The sequence below is a fragment of the Diadema antillarum genome, unplaced genomic scaffold (assembly GCF_040938485.1).
Source record: "Diadema antillarum isolate AM-2024a unplaced genomic scaffold, OU_Dant_1.0 seq00001536_RagTag, whole genome shotgun sequence".
Lineage (NCBI taxonomy): Eukaryota > Metazoa > Echinodermata > Echinoidea > Diadematoida > Diadematidae > Diadema > Diadema antillarum.
Genome location: NW_027272268.1, coordinates 22,343 through 42,495, shown reverse-complemented (window position 1 = coordinate 42,495; position 20,153 = coordinate 22,343). Strand labels below are relative to the sequence as shown.

The 20,153-nt window shown below is 38.4% G+C and overlaps 1 protein-coding gene across 1 annotated transcript in view; it reads right to left on the bottom strand.

Moving 5' to 3' along the window:
* The window catches only part of LOC139710485 (E3 ubiquitin-protein ligase pellino homolog 1-like), a 66,118-nt gene that overhangs the window by 26,225 nt on the left and 19,740 nt on the right, over positions 1–20,153 (bottom strand). The window contains exons 2-5 of the mRNA XM_071622400.1: positions 14,534–14,665; positions 11,002–11,131; positions 6,106–6,210; positions 5,074–5,271 (exon numbers count right to left, since the gene is read on the bottom strand). Coding sequence (XP_071478501.1) covers positions 5,074–5,271; positions 6,106–6,210; positions 11,002–11,131; positions 14,534–14,665 — 565 coding nt within the window. The remainder of the gene's footprint in view (positions 1–5,073; positions 5,272–6,105; positions 6,211–11,001; positions 11,132–14,533; positions 14,666–20,153) is intronic.

The window sequence follows — 20,153 nt, the reverse complement described above, 5'->3', positions numbered from 1 at the left end:
TCACTCATTCCACATGTACATTAAGGTGAAGTTGTCCTTTAAGTCTGCCAGTAATCTTATAAAAATATAGTGACATCACACTCAAGTGTTGTCTATAGCATACTGTAAAACCAGAAAACAATTGCGGCATGAAATTTTCACAATAAGGAGGCTGGAATTCAATGCTTTACGCAGACAACAACTTTCCACATGCATTTTACTTTCACAAATCTTTGCTCCTCACAAAATTTGTGAAAGTTTCATGCCATGCACACAGAAATTTCCAGTTTTAAAGTATACCAACTTAAAATGCAACCATACCGTAAGTAATAACTTCAAATTTGTCATCATTATTATGACTGAAGTCATCATTTGAAATAGCCTGCACATGATATCATCCATAAACATCATAAGATCTCTTCATGTTCAAAATTGAATGCTTGCATTTGAGGCACACTTACAGTTTCACACTATAAGATTTATTTTCTCCTTCCTTTTTTTTTCTTCTTCAATTTCTAATAGAATGACAAAATATCCCTTTTATGCATAGTCACACACATTACCAATATTTTATGTGAAAGTGAGATTTTATGAACAATCACAGGCTTGTTGATAATGCAATAGGGTAATAACAAGGCTTTAATCACACTTTCATAACCTAAAGAGATTTTTAGCATCATTAGTCATTCAAGATACCATATCATGCTGAAAGCTTTACTTGCACATAGCTCTGTACAACTTCTTGAGTTTCATTCACACTGTATGTAAGGTCTGCCTTACTACTGATTAATCATTTTGAGCAAATTTGGAATAATTCTCCTGTTAGTCTGTTGTCACTAAGCACAGATGTACTTCAAGTTTCAACAGGAGTAATCCGCTCTTATCCCTCCAAAATTCTTCTTATTTTACCTAGAGATGTGAGTATTGAAATAGGAGGAGTCTAAATTCACCTCAAAATTTTAGACCGATTATATAACAGTTCATGAATTTTCTTGTTACTGATGCTACATGTAGTTTCTGTAGTGAACACTCTACACATGCAAAATATGTATCTGAGGGCTATCAAGTTGGTTTTTCTTTTTAAATCATCACTGCACATAAAGAACAAACTAATAGATTGTTACAGTGTCTTTTGAAACTTGCGTCCCAGAGTACATGACAATGTAAGCTGATTCATGTCAACTGATATCAAGGGGACATACAAGTGTATGAGTTCATTAGCTCAAGTGGGAACAATTAAAGTCAATTGATCATGTCAATCTTCTCTTGGTGGGAATGGTGGGAGTTACTAACGGTCATCCAACCAGGATTAGATTTGGCGTGAGAAAGAGAAAAATAATTTGTCCATGGTACAGGTTCACTGAACTTTTATTCACAGCCCTCAAACAGGTGCTGCCATGATGTGAGAAAGAAAAAAAAAGTTAGAGAGGCCCCATCATGAAGCTGATGGTCATAGCAGCAGAGACCTAACACTTGGTGCATGAAGGCTTGTAGAGAAAAGCTTATGCTTGATTTGTGTTCTGCTTGTTCATGGTACACTAGCACATTGAATGCTTCACTGCATGAACATCCATTGGACATTGACAGATATTGTTTCTTTTGGAGGGGGAGGGGGGGGGGGGGGGGGATGTGGGCAGAGGTGGAGTATTATGATGCATGAGCTTTGCAAATGTGTGGTTGAACTTGGGGGCAGTTCATGGCTTGGAAATTCACACACAGAGCATGACACCGGACATGAAATCACGCATTCCCACGACTGAAGACACACAGGTGCATTCACATCAGAGAATCAGTTCAAGTTTAAGAATTACATAATAGTCTCACAAAGAATAGACAATCAAAGGAACAGTTAGAAATGCTTGATGTTGTAATGTCACTTAATAGAGCAGGCTGCCGTAACTACATGAGATCACACTAAAATCAAATGTAAAGACAAAACATGATAAATATTCACAGTTTCTATATACACGCAAAACATCCCAGCATCTTTGCACAATTATGCACAATAAAAATTTAGTAGAGTAGATATTATCCCAAAGGTCCTGTCATACTGACATGGAAAAAAAAAAATCCTGAAATGATTTGTGACGAATGTAAAATGAGGCATGATGTCACTGCATGACAGGAATCACATCCACTACTTGGCATGGACCGGCATTCTGTGGCGAGTGCTGGAATTGAATTACACACTCCAGAACGCGTCACTGCATTCTCCCTGGGCATTAATGTGTGCCTAATGCGATGCATGTGGCTTGTCAGTGTTTGATGTGCAACCCATTACAGTCCCATGTTCCTCTGACTCTATCTATCTCTTGCTCTCTCTATCTTCCCTTGTCAAGCCATACTAGAACGCCGCTACAAATATAGCTCGGGTATAAACACCCCAATTTACAATAATGGCCACAGTTAACAGGCTCCTGGCCCGTCAGTTGGCTAAGATTGAATGGAACCTCACAGTCTCCAATTAAGTCCATAATGACCATCAAACATGTAACGCTGCATAGAAATAGTCTACCCCATTCTGAAAATTATCAAGCATTACAATTCTCTTTAAATCCCAGTGAATGTTTAAATTTACCACATTATGAAGGTGTGTGGGAGGCTTGTGGGGAGACAGAAACAAATTTCAAGGATTTATGAGATAAATGCTTACCATTACTTTGCTTAATCCTTCAAGACATACACTTCATAAACTACCTGATGAGTTAGCCACTTCTTACTTGCTATGTAATAACTGAAAGGAACCACAAGTGCATCAAACTTCACAAATTCTCAGCATTCGACATGCTTTGGGTTTTCTGCTGATGTTGTCTGCAGACCTTAAGACATGCTGAGGGGTTTTAAGACCATAGCACAGTGCATTACAAGACCTCAGTTATAATCAATCAAACAATCAATCAATCAATCAATCAATCAATCAATCAATCAATCACTCAATCAATCAATCAATCAATCAATCAATCAATCAATCAATCAATCAATCAATCAATCAATCAATCAACCAGTCCTACAAATAATATCTGTGAAATCCTACAGACACTTCTTGCTGCTCTACACATCCTAAAGATGACTTGATATTCAATATCATTAACCATATCAGACATCTAAACAGGACAATTTTATTTCTTTACTGCTGAAGTTTTGACCGTCATCATTATTGACCAGTCAATATTTTGTTTTTGCCCCCTCAGAAAAGTCAGTAGAAAAATGCACATAAAGTAGCAGGCAATTCTCATGGTCGGACATCCGGGTATTTTGCTTGTCACGGGTGATGGATAGTGGTGGAGTGAAAACAAACCATAGTCTATAGTCGCGTGAGCCTGGAGTGGTAACGCTGTACGTGTTTTCTGCCGGGGCGCCCCGCGAGCATAGCGCTAGCACAAGCTGTAGCTGTGCGGGCAGCAGGATTAGGCCCTACCTAGGCAGGCTAGGCCTACCCTAAATTAGGCCCTACCCTTTGCCTACTACAGTACTAACGTTAGGCCTATAGACCTTCTATGAGGTACTAAGTAAGCGTAGATATCGGGGTATGGCCTACTCAAAGAGATTCTACTGCACATCTGGTCATTTTGTCGGGTCGTTGATCCAGAGTCCTGCCGCGATTTCATACAGGCACAGGTCCAGTCCGGCTGCCTTCACCTTGGCAAAATACCGGGACCGATCGATCGACAGTTCCCAGATTTTTAGAATATTGCTGGCAAGACATGATGCATGTATCTCATGAATGATGGCACAAATGACAAAATGAATAATGAAAAACAGTCCCCATATACGTCTGCGTAGAGTTGCACATAATACGCGTTGCACATGCATGCACAGCATGCAGTATGTGCATTTATATATGCAGCCCCAGGCTTAGCGCGCTTGCAAGCTGTTTGTTTTCACTCCAGTCAACCGGAAGTGATGTGTAGCCGACCGCAAGAATAAGATTGAGCCGACATCCAGGGGAATTTGGATGGACATTGTAAACTTGCAAAAGATTTTGTCCACTGTACTTGACAAATGTTCGCACAATTGGCAAGTGTTCACATATCGACGATAGCCGTAACCGTGCATCCAGTAATTACAAGTTGCCCTAATGTTTCTGTCTTTCCCTCTTTGAAATACATTACCACTCTTTGAGGATGGGCTGATTTTGCTATAACACGCATTTTCCATAGACACCTCCCCAAGTATTCTCGGGACTAGTCTCCAATGGGTTAAGATGTGATTACTAGTGCATGTACTAATTGTCAATATTTTCAAGTTCCCTGCAGATGTCTGATTTTGTTAATAACAGGGACTGGCTACTTTCAGGAGATATGACATTAATTGCCCTCACTATAGAATCGTATTGCCCGAGTCTAGTCTCGTTCACCCAATAAATGTTGTATCCCCCTCATGGTCTATCCATATCATATTTTTGTGATAATGCAGGGACAACTTGAAAATAACAGCAGCAGATTTTGGTTTCTTGCTGATGAATGGGTAAATAATACTGGCCCTGCACTATGTCTGGGCTATAAAGAGGATAAAAACAATTTTCAAAAATTGATTTTTTTTTTTCAATTTTCTAAAATCAAATTGGGAGTTCTGAATATAGATAAACTTTTTGTTTCAAAAATTTCTCATGATAAGCTTTAGTTGTTTCCATACAAATAATAATAGCATATCTAATGAAAGGAAAATAAAAAGGATTCTGCATTGTTGGATAGACAAAAAACATATAACAACTTCCGTGCAATTGTGACTGCCTGTGAACTCAAGAGAAAAGGGTGAAAGATGCTGGTATACATGTTGCACTTCCGGATATTTATTATTGTCCAGCATAGCTCATCGTTAGCTATCTACCAGTCATATTATCAATGATCAGCACAGTGCAAATGTAGCTCACAACAAGAAACTAATTTGCCCATCATTGATGACAGTGAGACTGTGTTTGACCATGGCTTTAGGCATTGTCAGCTTCATAAGCTGTAACCTCACATAAAATGCCACGGAAAAAGAAAAATTGAATGTAAATTCTGGACAATTTTGTTGCTACACATTTAGTTTGCATAACGGTACATTTGCAAACATAATTGTACAGAAAATTAGGGTGAACTCCAGCCTTACCCCAAGAAATATGTTATTTGTTGAGTTGAAGCCTGCTGCATAGATCCTTGATGTGTGTGGGGGACTCCGCTCAACAATGATGCGACACGCAAAGCGTGATATTGTGCTTTCTGAGACAACACAATCCTTCTGCGTCTTGGCACCCGGCACCGTATCCATGACAACAAAGTCGATGACGGGTTCTGTTGATCTGCCAATCTGTGGAGAAAGTAACAATATACAGCATTTGTGGAAATGGAGCTTTTTTATTTAGTTACCTGTACAGAGATGCCAAAATACTCACAAAGAATCCAGGCTAGTGAATGTTCATGGTCAAAAGTGAATTGTTATACAGTTCAATTAACACATTAACACAAATAATAACTAGAAATACAGTGACTGGTATGCCTCCGCCATAATGCATTGTTCTCCCAACAGGTCTATAGTACGTCTTGTCAATGTGTAACAACAGTTTCACCTTACTGGCATCAAATTAAAACATGTTTGTCAAACATGTGTTGACTGTTTACTTTCCTTGAATTAGGTTCAATTAAAATGGATGGCTAAATTGTTTAAGACAGCGGGTATTCAGGGATTTTAGCATATTCACTTGTCCTTTGATCTCATGGCCAAACTCTTTCCCTACAGAATCATTGTGCAGTATTTATGCATTACGTATAAACCATATGCTAGTTTTATTACCTTTATGCATTGAATAACCTTCAAGGTATGGAAAAAAAGTATAATTTCAGCATTAAAATGTAGAATTTTAGCATGCTAAAATCAAGTGGCACTATATCACCGCAAAAAATAATAAAAATAATTGATATCATTTCACATGAAAGTAATGTACACTTATGATTAACATTGCTATCTGTTATTTGGAAATGCCCTTCAAACTGCAGACGAATAATCAGCACTCAACTTTAGGAAAATGGTTAGATCATTGCTTTGATTTCAACAAAGTCCAAAATATATCTTGAACATCATTTTCCATACATGACTACTCTGTTTCAATATGAAGCAGAGGTGTGCAGACTACAAATGTCTCACCTGAAACATGTCTGTTGTTGCATCACTGGAGTATTCTACCACAACTGTTTGATGCCTAGACAGAGTGTATGCTATCGTGTGCTTGCTATTACTCGTCTTGAGGGCCTGTGTTAAAGAGAAGACCAATTACATGTTCATGAATACACACCACAAAACTGACACAAAATTATTGGAATTCTCGGGCAGCAGTGCTATGATCATAATGGTACAAAAGAACACCCAAACAAATAATTGTCATATAGTATTCATATCTGCCTACGAGCAGTGGCAGGATTCCTGAAGAGAATCAGGTGTGAAAAAAGAAGAGAGAATTAGCATCATGAGCCAAACACTATGGATTCCCATGTCATCTTCTTAATAATAACTTCCTGGAAGGAGAAAATGGATGTGCACAGTCATTGTAGAAAATTTTAACACATCATTATATAGTAAAATATGTAAAGTATAAACTGGGTCAGTTGTCGTAATGACCGAAATACGAAGTTACACCAAGGGGGTACCTGCATCACACATGTGTGTAATACCTCCCTGGATACACATAAAGTTTTTTCTGTTCAGCCACTGCACAATATATGACAACAAATTAGTTAACTTCTTTCTTCTGTAATGAAGCTCCATTTTGTAACACTTTTAGTTGACTTTGGTCCACTAATCAAATGATTTGTAATCCCTCCCTCCAGTCCCCACCACACACACACACACAATGATAAATAAAATAGTGCTGGGAAAAGATGCTAAACTCAGCCAAGTAATTAAATTAGCCTACATACGCATAAATCAACCATGCACGACTCAAGGTTCATGATCTAGTCGCGTGCCTATGACACCTCACATGAACCTTTTATGAGATCCCACTGCTCCAGCTTACATGCATGGAATAGAGCAGGTTGGGTTCTAAGAGGTCTCAATTTGTGAGGTGATACCAAAGCCTCATACTATATGGGGAAACAAGACAAAAGTATGGTTTTTATTTCACACTTGTTAAAACAGAAGATACTGAAATAACATGAATGCAGCCCATATCAGGGCAGTTATCCCCCGAGGGCAATTACCCCCCCCCCCCCCCCTTACTGGTATACTGGTTAGTGATAAGGTTAGGGTAAAGATTAGGTTTAGGGTTAGGTTTAGGTTCAGGATTTTTATGATTAGAGTCAGGGAAAAGGTCTGAGGTAATTGCCCAGGGGGTAATTGCCCTCGACCCATGCAGCCAAATTTGAGACCAAAATGTTCTAATTTCCTTTACAGAATGAATACATACATACATGTACACATAATTATTCTTAATTGTTAATGCAGACATGTACACATGCATGAGTCTAACTAGGAAGCATTTTTTTTTCATAGATGATAGTCCCACATAAATGTATGTTTATAATTTTATCCCGATGGAATCCCATTTTCTTTGCTCAATTTTCCACTAATTTACAATTTTACAATCCAACCATTCAAAGTACATGGGAACTTACAGTCAACCTTTGAGAGCCTACTGAGACTACTCCACATAAAAAACACTGCTCTAACACCACAAGCCTTACTAAGGCTGCAAGTGGCAGGTTGTAAGCATTGTTACTGCGGGGCTCAACAAGTCAGTGAGATGGAGGAGGCAGGGCCTATGTTATAATCAGCTGTAACAGAATGACAGATGACTTACTGCATCTCTGAACTGAAATAAAACACTCCCTAGAGAACTAAGTGAATGTTGGTTGAATAAAACCTAATCAGACATTCATATCTTCCTAGCTTGCTGCAAAATGATTCCTCCCATGTCAAACAAAACAGTTATTACATTAGATGTTTCATGATTGATATGAATGCAATGACGTCAAGTCTACAGTGTATGTGAGCAGCTTGTTAAACATTCATAGCTATCTTGCACTGCATGAAGGCTGACTGGATATGACAAGCATTTCCAGTACATCTGGACTACTGTCAAAGAGAAAGCACATCATCAGTGATGAAGTGATACTCGCTGAGATATCCTCTAAGAACTAGTAAACTATACCAAAATAAATCATCAAAGATACGACAAATCACACAAGCCATGCTATTACAATGTATATCAGTAATTCATTATACATGCTGGTTAGAATGCATTGCGTTTAGTGACCTAAAGCTAACGGCATCGCAAAACTTCTTTTCAAAGACCATGGTAAAGAGACTTCTGCATAATATACACAGTATACAATACTACAACCTGGTTGTGCTCCTTATACAAGGCAGTGTGTACATAAATAACGTTTTGACTTTTTCCATAATTTACTCCCATCAGTTAACAGCAAGTTAGGATCTGTTAGTCATGAAAACAGCTTTCACATTCCTACTGTCAGTCTGTTTACCTTCTTGATTACAGGCGACTCTTGTTTACTACTCCTTACCTACAAAGAATCACATAAACAAGGTAAAGCAACAAACGTGTTTACTACATCATAAAGACAAAAGGTTAAAGGGGAAATACAGTCCAAATATAACTAAGTCTCATTAAAGAAATAGTAAAATATTACAAGTTCAACCCGGTATGATTTTGATCAAAATCGGATGAAAAATATGGAAGTTATGGCATTTTGACGTTTTGCTAATTTTTCAAGAAACAGTTCTTGAACAGTCAATATGAATATAGGCCTATGCAAATGGGAAAGTGAGCATGTCATCCCCTCACAACTTGCCATGATATACTTTGTACATAAAACTTTGAAATTTCCAGTTTTTCATTCAAATGCAATTATGCCCAAGGCTGAAATCCTCGTATATCTAACTGATCACTATTCTTAAGTTATTCAACCAGGAATAACATCATGTTTCAGACTTCAATGACAGAAATAGTGAAGTTTTGTCTTTTTTTTTTTACACAATCAAAGAAAAATTATGAGGTTATGATACGGTTAGCTCACTCTTTTGCATGGGGGTATATTCATATCCACTGTACAAGAACTGTTTTGCAGAAATTAGCAAAACTTCATAATGCCATAACTTTCTTATTTTTCATCAAATTCAGTCAAATTTTTACCGTTGAACTCATAAGATTTTACTCTTTTTTATCAGACTGAATGATATTTGGACTGGATTTTCCCCTTTAGGACAAGAGAGATGAAGCACACAAATGGGAGTGACAATATTGTGGCCACAACATATGGAACACAAAATCTATTTTTCCATCATCTATATTATCATCACATACAATGTACATATGTAATATAATGAGAAATGTATGACCTCTACATATCGTGCATCATATGTTAAATTCTTCCTTGGTGTTATTACCAGGGAAGTGCAGCATATTAGGTCAAACCATTCAAGCCCTGCAGGCATAACACTGCTATCAATTGTGATCGTGCTCCATCATTACATTTCACGGCATGCTGGGACACTATGTACAGCATTTATTGATATGCCCCTGTTGTACGCACTACTCCAATTCAATAACATACAATAATCTCCCTCAGAAAAAGAGCTTAATTTATGTTGTGAACATGATGCATTTTTCCCCATATACCTGACTCATATACAGGTAGTTATAAGTGATACACTGTCACACATGTAAAAGCGCCTTCAAATGTCCTTTTGCAACATGTTTATCCAATACTAAACCTGTCTTTAATGTTGTAACTAGAAGCAACAGATTGCACCGATCAGTACCACATGATGAACTGTGCCTCAAACTAACAGCTGATGCCAACTTGCATTAATTGTCTGTAGCAGTTTTACCCAAGTCTTCATTCACACATGACATATCCTAACTCTGACATCAGCAGTTTAATGCAAACGTCAGAGGGATGACAAACCTGCCTGCTACCTTAATATCCGTCTGCCTGGTTACATGAGTAATCTTGTCCAGCAGACATTCTCCCCTAATAAATCAGCAGATAAAACTAATTAGCCCTCTTTGGAATATATCCCCTCTAATGAAACTGACGTCCATGTAACAATGACAACTGGCTGGGCTTTATTAGACTGACTTACACCGAGTTGATGATCCTATTCCATGCCATGTAATTTCATTGTTGATCACGAAACAATAAACAAATGCAGCTGAATCTATCAATGGTATCTCTGCTTTGCTTCCTAATGTCTGGCATGTGTAGGAAAACAATACATCTGAAGAACTCCAAAATCAAGATCTGTCTCAAAATTATTCCATTTAAAATCAAATGAGCTCTCACAAGAGGCCTGCTTGATGGAAAGTACATAGATGAAATAACTCTATATTTTGCTTTGTTTATTGACAACTTAAAGGGACTGTACAGTACTGGTTGAGGTAGGGATTCATGTTTAGAACATTCCTAAGTGAGATAATGAAAAGCCTCTTATGAAATATGAAAGAGCATGTAATTTTAAGAAGGATTCAACGTTTATTTGATGAAAATTGGTTTTCAAATGGCTGAGATATCCAAAAAAGAGCTAATAATAAAAGGCGACATGCCACAACTTTATTAGGATCTCTTTGTTTCACCTTGTTTTTGGATATCTCAGCCATTTCAAAACCGATTTTCATCGAATAAACTTTTGATACACCTTAGAACTGCATGCTCTTTGACATCTCATAGAGCGGTTTCTGGATATCTCGCAAAATGTTAAAAGCTAAATCTACACCTCGACCAGAACTGTACACACCCTTTAAGCTACTCTTTAATGAATAAAAGATAGACTAAAAAATTAGGAATTATGTATTTGCAGATACAAAGGTTTTTATTTCAGTGCAGCACAAACAAAGTTTATGGTCTTCAGCCCTAGTTCCTACAATGAGAGTTGTCACTCTTATCAAAACCTACCCAAGCAATGCTAGATACAGAAGACATTAGGCAAAACACAAAATTAGAATAACTCATTTTTCATAAATTAAACTTCATCTTCATCTACCAATCTTCATCTACCAATCAGTGAAGGTGTGTTTCTATTTACCTCCCCCTGCTTAGCAGCGTTGATCTCATACTGTTTGTCAGGCTTCACGCCATTGGCTGCGTCTCGCTTGAACAGACCAAACGTGCTACGCCTCCTACCACGATTGCCAGCCGGAAGCACGCCATTGTACCTGGGATGAGGGGGAAAAGAGTCATGCTTCATCATCTTAGTATGACATAAATTCAAAAAGGTAACAGAGGCATAGAAAAATAAAAAAAACAAACATTAAAACACGTAATTTTCATGCATATCAAATAAGTTTTTGAGAAGTGTGTGTGTGTGGGGGGGGGGGGGGAGTGGGCTTTGGGGCAGTAGAAAGACATATTCAGGTTGTCCTACTATGTTATCCCTGTCTACTTCACCCATAAAGATTTATCATCCCGCTTTATGAGGCAGAGCTGCATGGTATTATGATGTATGTCCTAGCAACTACCTGTAAATCTAAGCACATTCGCCTGCCAGTCCATGCATAATGGGTTGACTATCCCTTGCCACAAGACATCTCCAATTCTGATGAATCATGGGATATCCTGACGGCCCTGGTATGGACGGCTGGTTGGGGAAGCGGACGGCTGGTTGGGGAAGCGGACGGTAGAGCACTGCCCTGTAGCTTGACTGAGTATGACCTTACAAGCTACAGGTTACTAACTGCCCTCTGACTTAACAATAGGACGAAGACGAGACTAATCAGATATTCTAAGTGAATGTCATTTAAATATCATTGTGTACAGAGTAAACAATCTACTACCTGAATTCACACCAAAAAAAAAAAAACCAATCACAAATGAAAGCTAATTGAGAGATCACTTTTCTTAATCAATCTATCCCATAATGTGAGAATGTACTTCAAAAATAAAGACGAAGACCTTGTCCCATGTGTCTTAAGCTTTCAGCCTCTCATTTTTCCCACTTATGCAGTGAGAACAGATGCCTAGCATCACACATGGGGGCCCCTAGCGCAGCTTGTCAATAGCAGCGATTGTCTTCTTTCATTTGGGTAACCACCAACACTGCTTCCTAAATAGGTAGTTCCTGTGTGCACTCAGGTTATGCTACGTCAACCATAGGAAGGCATTCCCATGAAACAGAAACGAGTTCAAACTTGCATCCAGTCTCTTGTGTAATGTGCCTCTTTATCCCATGCCTCTTTGTTTGCAGTGCCGAGCTGCTGAAACCAGGGAGGTGAGACTGAATGCTGCAGTCTCCCGATTCCCGATTCCGATTAATCAAATTTCCTCTGAAGAACTACTCACTCCACATGCAGACATTTGTCATTACCCCTCACTTCGAGTAAATGAGTACATTAGCCTCTTGTGAAACAGGAACAAATAGCTGAAAGTCAGTAATGCAAACTATGCTAATATTTGCAGGAGTATAGACGAGATCCAAGAACCAAAACTGGAGGGACAATTAGTTCACCAGTACACCGAAAGCTCATTGATGGCTTTTCTTTTCACTGACTCATGTCACACTGAGCATTTAAACAATTTCTGGCTGTGAAATGCAACATAGCATCTTCCCTGCATTTACAATCATCGGATGCAGCACGTCTAAGTGTTGGTGACATTTTCGGTTCTCGCATTACCCCTCAGTCCGCCAGTGGCAGGGCAAGAGCTAATTTACAGCCTGCATAGATTCAGTGACGAGCACCGTAAAGCATTCACAGACACCCTTTGAATAATGGATGTAGCGAGTTGGACTGAAGCGTGAAAAGGGCTGTCACTCCAGCTGCCATCTTTAAGTACACATGATGCAAAAAGCCAATGTCAAATAGCATCATGGACTTGGCCACCCCAGGACAGAGTTGTGCATGGGCCAAAAAGGATACATTGTCTTTGCACTGCTTTGAACACTTGAATACAAAGATACATACACATGTGCACTTTGCATTTATGAAGCTAGTGAATACCAACATTCCTGGATGACCCTTTCTCATTTGTATGTTTCCAAAACAGATTACCAACATGTGATTTTCTTCTTCTTCTTCTTTTTTTACCTCAAACTACCAGTATGTAGAGAAAAATATATGTTTTATTAGGAGAATTCAATTTTGGATGCAAATGACATGGCCAATGATTATGCAACTCTATCATGGTGTGCCCAAAGTTAAACTGACTACGGTCAAATTCACTGTACAGCCTTACTTTTGACATGGTCATACAAATAAAGATTTACAAATGTAAACAAGTGACTGTAAAACAACTTGTTCTCAAACAAAAACAAAAACAAAATTGCTTACCAACTTACTGAGAACAAACACAATACTTTTCAGTAGTTACAATCTGTGATCACAGATACCTTATCTCGTGTATCTAAGGATGCATTCATCGACTCACTTCTGGCATAGAATTAAGGTTTCCAAACAACTTTCATGGAGGTTTGGACAGATGATTAAAAAAAAAGCTGTTTTGATTATGGCATTTGAAACGCCTTTCTGAAACATCAAAAAGAGAGCGATCTCAAATGTGTTTGAGCCAGAAAAAAGTTGTTTTGAAGTGTGTTTGTAGCTCGGACCTAGATCCATACCAATGTGCAGCATGCTCCTCGGGTCAAACAATGCAATGGTGCTGTACAGTGACAAGGTCTTCCTCTCGACTCAAAATAAAGATGATAAATGCAACAACTAAAAAAAAAACTATCCGAAAGGCCTTTGCAAACATGTTTCGATGGTGGGTATTAAAACGTGTTAGAAACATGGAAGATGATACACACAGCCCATATCTGTTCTACCACAAGTTCTTTTTTTTTTTTTAGCCTTGTCATTCTGATGTATGTAATATCACAAACACCTTCAAATACTGAAGTAAAAAAGGGGTGATCATGATACTTTGTTTAACATATGTCGAGATGTCTTTAGGTGGTAGTTGTCCGGGTTTCTATTAACAATGATATGCAGTAACATTCATTGTGTCATTTCATGCAGACTTTTTTTTCTTCTTTTCCACGGCCACCTGATGGGAAATGTGCAAGACTGGGTGTATTTTTGACAATAGCTGGTACATGACTAAACTACCCCTGAACTTTTCGGTGAACTCTGCCTCTGTTTGGGAGCCACAGACACTGACGGCAATCATGTTTGCAAAGCACTGTGGGAAGTTTTATGTATAAAACAACAGCAGCTTATAACAGCAACTAGCCTTGATGAAATACCACAACTTTTTCATAGTCTGGAAGCGAAGCCAGGGGGCTCTGATAGGCAAATCTGACATGTTGCAACCAAGAGATGAAAATACTGAGAGGAAACTGAGGGATGATTACATCAATATGCAACCTTAATGTGATACAACACCACTACAAAAGCAAATCACTACGTTCTGAATCTTGCAAAGGAAATATACACCTTTCATAGAAGGAGATATGAAAAAAAAAACCAATCTGATAAAAAGTGAGACCGATTTGATACATTTTCAGTTATCTGTAATTCTGCTTTATCAATATGCTACCTCATTCAATCCAACTAGAAATAAGTGACACCATGTGCCTCTAGTCTTATTTTCTTACATTATATTAAAAGTGATGTTATTTCACATACCCAAGCACAACCAGCTGTCCATATCTTGTGGCTAGTGTCCCCGGTGATCTCTGACCCTCGTCGTCAAAGTTGCACGTTCCTGGTGGAATCTCGCCCTTGACAACACCAAGCCCACAGTTATCTTGTCCACTCCTGCATAAAATAAAAAGAACATACAAGATTATCATGATTAGTGACTGTCTCCCTTTTGTCTCATTTCCAGAGTATTGATACCAAACTTGCATGACTACCAAACACAGAAAAATGTTCATATATAAAGTGAATTACCCTGTCAGGTGAATCAAACACTGCTTAAAAAATTTGTACAAACTTATCAAATGCCAGTGCACACACAAAGTCAGCAGTAAGTCCCCAAAACATCATAAAAATAGCTACACGCAATCTCTGATTCAGAGACAAAGAATATCCTGAATCTTAGAACTGGTACTGTATCTTCATTGCATTACTGGTCATTTAACATAGACCTCTATCTCTCTCTAAAAAAAACAACAGCAACAACAAACAAACAAAGACAAAATACATAATGTGTAATGCTATGAATGTCAAGACGTACTGCTCAATGATGCTTGTTAACATGAATGTGCGCAGAAGGTTTTTCGTGTGTTCCTGACCTCATGTTCAATGCAAAGATTACATGGAATATTTATGGCAAAAGGCATCTTACACATCACTCATATCTCATCCCTTCTATGTCATACTCTTTATCAAACACCACACATGGCACACACACTTTCTCTCTCTCATTTTTTTTCTATATTTCTATCTATCTATCTATCTATCTATCTATCTATCTATCTATCTATCTATCTATATACATCAATCTATCAACCTATATATTCCCCTTACACACACATACACACAGACACTTATCTCAGTGTCTCTGGATGCACACATAGCTCTGAGCTAATAAAGATTATAATTCCTCCCTGATTGAATGATGGATTTTGCAGCTCTGCTCCCATCATGCCTAGCCCATCAAATGATAATGGTGCCGAACGCTTTTCTTTGGAATTCCAACGCTGCATCCTCTCAAGAAGGGCTGCACTTGGTCAGAAGTGATTACCAGTCGTTTATCTAATGGGCATGCTCATGCTGCCATACAGGACTTTTGACAGTGACAGTGTACCGCTGCATGCAGTCTGTAGCGTGTGCATTCTTGTAACACTTGGGAGGCTGAGTGAATGCCATGTGAGACATAGTGACTTGCACTCTAACGAGTCTCGTATATTTTGCACAGTTCTTTGTCCATACATCTTCATTTCTGTAAAGTTTTCCGTCCATGTACACTTGGAAAAATGTGTGGTTTACAAATGATGATCATGATGTAATGATGATGGTGTTGATGTTAGCAGAAACAACAGCAATAATAATAATGATGATAACAATAATTAAGTTTGATTGCAGCTTGCCATTAACTGTGACGTCTCCACCTTCACATGCGATTGACTATTCTCTTCATAGGTTTGGTCATTTATTTACATTCTTGGGTTTTTTTTTAATTCTCTAATCTTGTCCATTGACCTTGAGGACTGAACTTTGACACTCCATGCATCATTAAATTATGAACCATTATGGCAAATAACATTAAACACTGGACTTCTGGATAGAAATTCTGGCAAGAGATCATATTTTCAGCTAACTTTCAATGACTGTTGACCTTGACCTTTGACATTTCATTCATCTAATTTCAAATGAAACTTTTTAATTCCATCCTTCCAAGCAAGTTATGTTACCACTGGAAGTTCCTAGAGATAGCTACAATTAAAAATGACATTTTAGTTCAAAAAGACAGTGACAACTGACCTGACTTTTTGGCTAATATCCTAATCATTTCATTCAACTAATTTCCATCTTTCCTACAAAATCATACCCTTAGGACTTACACATTTGGAAATGGCAATTCAGTCAATGTTTGGTAACCGTTGACCTGTATGCTTTTCCCTGTGCAAATACTTTTAAATTCCAATTCTCTCTATCAAATACCATCAGCACAGAGTCCTTCCTGGAGATGTGGCCTTTTTAACAAAATTTTTAGCAAATGTTCATTGACCTTTAACCTCAAGGAATTTTGACAAAAATCTTGTTTATAAGTTCACTGATATTTGTCCTTTGACCTTGAGAGATTTGGCAAAACTCATATGAACACATTTAAACCTGATAGGGCAGACTAGGAGTAAGAGTATTACGCAAATCCACCAAAGGTTTATCTTTAATCACATAGACGTAATCTGCGGCATATGGATGGCCTCACAACCCAAATACATAACGCCTCAGGCACCCTCTAAAAGCAATAGGCATAATGATCTCACATTTCACCATGCTATCCAAAGATTTAAGATCTAAATGCAAGTGATATTATACTGAAAGTAGGGAAAACAGAAATTTCATGATGTCCTTCAAGGGAAACTGCACTCCATGTTCACGTTGACTGATGAAAAGTGCAGTCAGTCATTCAGTAACAACCCCCTTTTATCTGATGATGGTGCCATCGCTAGATTGTTGAAACAATTTCATACGCAGGACAGCAAATGCTTCTTTTAGTTTACCAAGGAAATTGAGTGAAATCTAGAGAAGATTGGGCACAAGTAAATGGGAAGATTGTAATGCTCTGACTAAAGCAACATATTTGCAGATGTGAGGGATATTACTATTCTATTAAGCATATGTATACAAATATACTTTGCATGTGACAATTTTAGATGTTGTGAACATACTCTACAGCATAATTCTAATGAATATGGTCCTGTTATCAAACTTTTAAGTATATTTGAACACAGAGTGGACTTTTTACTTCATGGCATACCTAGCAAGTTCTCCTTTTCTGAGTCAGAACAGACCACTTATGAGTCAACCATAATACATGTAGCACCATTGTATACACTGAACAAACATGTCATTGTCACCATTTGAACGCATACTTTGGAAGCTTATGCAGTGTTTATGTGTTCATACACATCAACTGAGTACAATCAGAACTACATTATTCAAATCCTTGGGAGATGTGTCTAGGTTTACAAAAAATACATCAGTCCTGCAATCTCATTGTTCTCTATCTGACATTCAATAAAAAAATAAAAATCATGTAATTCATTGTCTGCCATGGAATGATTGAATGTAAGTGGCAGACAAACAGTGATGCAATTTGACGTAAAAATAGCACTTTAATGATGATGATTGTAATTGAGAGGAAAGAACGAAATATGATAGTCTACAACAAATACCCACAAAGTATGAGGCTTTTGACTGTGATATGGTACATTCAAAATATGTATTATGCACTGAAGTGAAGTCAGGGTTTCTGCTACAACATAAACTCTGATACGTAGCTGTTATGCGTCACATTATACCTCTGAACCCCTTCTGACACAACACGTACAGCCTGGGCCCTAAGAATAGCTCTTTCGCGGTAAGAGGCTACTTTCCGCTACAAGAAATTCTGAAATAGACTACATGTAGGCCCACAGGGGAAACAGAGACCTTTATAGAACAACACTGCACACTGTGATGTGACAGTCTATTCTAGTCACGGATATTTTCTATAGTCTTCGAGTGCGATTTGAACCAAAACTTCCAGGACAAGGTCCACACATTTGTAAGTCCATTCTGGACTTAAAAGGGCTTCAAAAAAGTGTGAATGGCATTGTACAGTAAAGCTACAATGTTACATTCAATCAGAGTAAAAAACAATATCAACCTTAGCAGGGACACACGTACTTGGAATGCTCTTTCTTTTCAAAATGAAATCACTTTCAAACATGTTTTACACAGAATAAAAAGGGAAAACAGAAACACTTTCCTCAGCACACAATGAAAAGTGAAAGGGGGGGGGGGGGGGAGGAGGGTATTTGAGAGGAGGTTAAAGTGATGGCTAAGGTCTCTAATGCAGGTCAGTGGGTGACTGCTGGTCAAGTTCAGCACAACAATGGGGAGTCTGCTGGAGGGCTTGTGGTCACCTCAAACCACGTAGATCATCTAACTGAGCGAAAAAACCACACAACTGTTTCTTCTACTCTTGAAAACACAGAATTCTGGTTATAAATATTTTGAGTCTAGGATTCATCATACATGTAGTTCTGTGCCCATAAAACTGAAACTGACAAAACTACAAATAGGTCTGGTCCATTATAAAGGTCTCACCTCCTAGTCAAAGAAAGAGCTCAATATTTTTTTTTCCCGCCTGTCCCATAATCATGCAAGTAGCACACCTCAAATAAAGGAAGTTTTAAAGAACTTGAACACGCTAACTTACTATCAGAGACTACATATAATGACTGTGAGATGAAGATATCCATGGTAATCTACTGCACATAGAAGATTTAAAAAAGTGCATACATCCAATGCACTGTGAAAAAAAAATGAATCAAATAATCACTGAATAAACATCAATGACAGAAAAGAGGGTATTGAATATGCATTTGTCAAGCAATACATGAGATTAGGTTACATGTAGATCATTTTATTCAGGACATTAAATTCTCAAAGAATCAAGGCAAAAGAGCCCCTCTCCTAACCAGCCTGAACCATATCATGCTCTCTTACTTTACTTACATGTACCTCTTGGCTGGACACTGTCCCATTTTGACACAATCAGAGCTGAACCCAATACACGAAGCTCAACCACATCACCAGGCCAAACTCGGCTTTCCAGTTTGTTTTTCACGGCATGACTACACTTTCTGAGAAAGTTCTCGCCAGAAACTAATTGATTCTGGGCTCACTTTTCAGTGCAGAGAGCACACTGTCTGGATAGAGACTTAGGGTGAATCCTCCGTCTAAGCCTGCGCTTGTCCTAGCTGCTTCCCATAGTCTGCCTACTAGGCCTCACTGTTGCAGTAATCAAGATGGCAAAAATACATTCAACTACATTCGGCAATGGGCTCCCTGATGTCACACTCACATCAAATTAAGTTGAACTCAAAGTGATACGTCGCACAAAAGTCACAGCACATGGAACCTCCCCCTCAAAGCAAGGCTAACGAGGAGGGAGGGCGAGCTGATTTGAGAGTGCTGCTACGACGGAGCACTTTACATTGACTTCTGACTTTGAAGCTCCTTGGTTTAAAGATACAAACCACTTAAACTGTCCACTGATTGTCCCGATTACTAATCCACCACTGGATTATTTCAGGGGGCCCTTCGTTAGTGATATATGTCTACAGATGTGCCGCATTGTACTTTGTGTATGAGAGACAGTGTGTGTGCGAATGTGTGCATGCACGCAAGTAAATGTCGGAGGGGGGGGGGGTGGCACAAATATGATACTTAGCCCTGGCAACTACTACAGATACAATGACAGTTTTATCAGCAGTTGACTCATATCCAACTCTGTCACAGAACAGAGATTAGCATTTGAGGAAATAAGATATTTATTTCCAATTTGAGAACTTAAATCATTAGAATCTGCCAAGAAAGCCACAGTGTATGTCTATCTTTCTTTAAACTCGGTAGGAAAAAAAGAAACAAACAACACCCGCTGACACGTTCATCCTCTTGTCTAAACTCATCTAAATTGCTCCATCCTGACCTTTGACAAGTACAAGTAAGTAGGAAACAAATGGACTAATAGTTTTTCCACCTGTTTAAAGACCGTGTAGGCCTACAGTTTATGGTTATCTACACT